This window comes from Miscanthus floridulus, chromosome 7, assembly GCF_019320115.1.
Source record: "Miscanthus floridulus cultivar M001 chromosome 7, ASM1932011v1, whole genome shotgun sequence".
NCBI classification, from domain to species: domain Eukaryota; kingdom Viridiplantae; phylum Streptophyta; class Magnoliopsida; order Poales; family Poaceae; genus Miscanthus; species Miscanthus floridulus.
This window is the reverse complement of record NC_089586.1, coordinates 102014124-102016231: the sequence shown is the minus strand read 5'-3', so window position 1 is coordinate 102016231 and position 2108 is coordinate 102014124. Positions and strand designations below refer to the sequence as shown.

Below are 2108 nucleotides of genomic sequence, written 5' to 3'. Positions count from 1 at the left end.
TGATGTCTTCAAAGAGCTAGACTGCTTTCTTTGCAGTAGCCGAGACAAGCGGTTTATACTCAATCCACCTGGAGAACTTATCAATGGCAACATATACATACTGGAAACCACCTGGCGCTAGCTTAAAAGGGCCAATCATATCCAGTCCCCAGCATCCAAAGGGCCAGGAAGCTGGAATGGTTGGTAGTTCTTGTGCCGGCACGTGTATTTGCTTGGGAAAAAATTAGCATCCTTCACAACGTTGGATGAGGTCTTCTACATCGGAGATGGCCGTGGGCTAATAAAAACTAGCTCAAAAAGCTTTGCTGACTAGTGTTCTCAAAGCTGCATGGTTGCCGTAGGAACCAGAGTGAATTTTGAGAAGTAACTTCACTCCATCTTCTTGGATGATGCATTTTTGCAGAATCCCTTCCTTGGCACTTTTCCTCATCAAGTTGCCATCTATCAGCACGTAATGTTTGCTTCGATGGATTTGACATTCAGTTTTAGTCTTATCAGCGGGTACTTCGGCGCTGGTAAGGTACTTGATGAATTGTTCCCTCTAATTGGTGGCCGGCGAAGGTACCACCAGTACCAGCTGCTCGGCTGGGGAAACTTCCTTATCTTCTTTAATGGATGGCGCCATGAGATCTTGAACGAAGACCCCTAGTGGAATCACGACGTGAGAAGAGCCCAACTTAGATAAATGGTCGGCGGGCTGATTCTGGTCGCATACCATGTGGTGGTACTCGATGCCATGGAATTTTCCTTTAAGCTTCCTGATTTTAGCGCAATATGCATCCATCTTCTCGCTGGAGCAAGATCAGCCTTTGTTAAGCTGGTTGATGACCAACGCGGAGTCCCCATATACCATGAGGCGTTTGACGCCGAACTCAATGGCTATATGAAGTCTATGGAGACATGCTTCATATTCGACGGTATTGTTGGAGGCCAAAAAGTATATCCGAAGAACGTATTGATGCTTATCCTTGGTCGGCGTAATGAACAGAATGCTTGCACCAGCACCGTTGATGTTAAGGGCACCATCGAAGTACATCACCCAGTGCTCAGGGTAGGTGGCAGCGATGGGCTCTTGGATCTCGGTCCACTTAGCGATGAAATCAGTAAGCGCCTGAGACTTGATTGTAGGCCTGCTTCTGAATTCAATGGAGTAAGTGCCGAGCTTGACAACCCACTTAATGATATGGCCGTTGGCCTCTTTGTTGTGGAGGATGTCCCCTAGAGGGAACTCGGTGACCACGACGATCTTGTAATACTCAAAGTAGTGGCGGAGCTTACGCGACGTGATTAGGATGGCATACAACAACTTCTGGACCTGAGGATAACGAGTCTTGAGCTCGTTAAGAACCTCACTAATGAAATATACTAGACGTTGCACCTTATAAGCATGCCCAGCTTCCTCACGTTCGACCATAATTGTTGTGCTGACGATGCGAGAAGTAGCGACGATATAGATCAGGAGAGTTTCGTCTGGCCATGGTGCCATCACGATTGGAGGCGTAGTTAGGAACAACTTAAGATGCTCGAAAGCTATGTCTGCCTCTTCTGACCAGGAAAAACGCTCGGAGTCCTTGAGGAGTTTGAAGAAAGGTAGCCCTTTTTTGCCGTGGCACGATATGAAGCGGCTTAAGGCAGCCATGCAGCCTATAAGCTTCTATATATCCTTGATGCATGTTGGCCGTTTCATGTTGGTGATGGTAGAGACCTTGTTAGGATTGGGTTCGAAGCCACGAGCGCTGACGATGTTGCCCAGTAGTATTCCAGATGGAACTCTAAAGATGCACTTTGAAGGGTTTAACTTCTAATGGTACTTTTTTAGGTTGGCCAATGTTTCTTTGAGGTCAGCAATGAGATTATTAGTGGTTCTAGACTTGACGACCATATCGTTGATGTAAGCTTCAACATTGCGGCCAATCTATTGATCGAGGCACATCTGGATGGCCCTTTGATAGGTCGCCCTGGCATTCTTGAGTCCGAAGGACATGGTGGTGTAGCAGTATGCGCCGAAGGGCGTGATGAACAACATCTTGATCTAGTCTTCTTCCTTGAGAGAGATCTGGTGATAGCCGGAGTAACAGTCAATGAAGGAGAGCAGTTCACAGCCGGCG

General features: G+C 47.2%; 1 protein-coding gene across 1 annotated transcript; it reads right to left on the bottom strand.

Moving 5' to 3' along the window:
• Positions 1-802: 802 nt before the first annotated feature.
• On the bottom strand, positions 803-1486 carry LOC136465969 (uncharacterized). Its single transcript, XM_066464498.1, has one exon. It carries the CDS (start codon positions 1484-1486, stop codon positions 803-805), a length of 684 nt encoding a protein of 227 aa, XP_066320595.1.
• Positions 1487-2108: the final 622 nt, after the last annotated feature.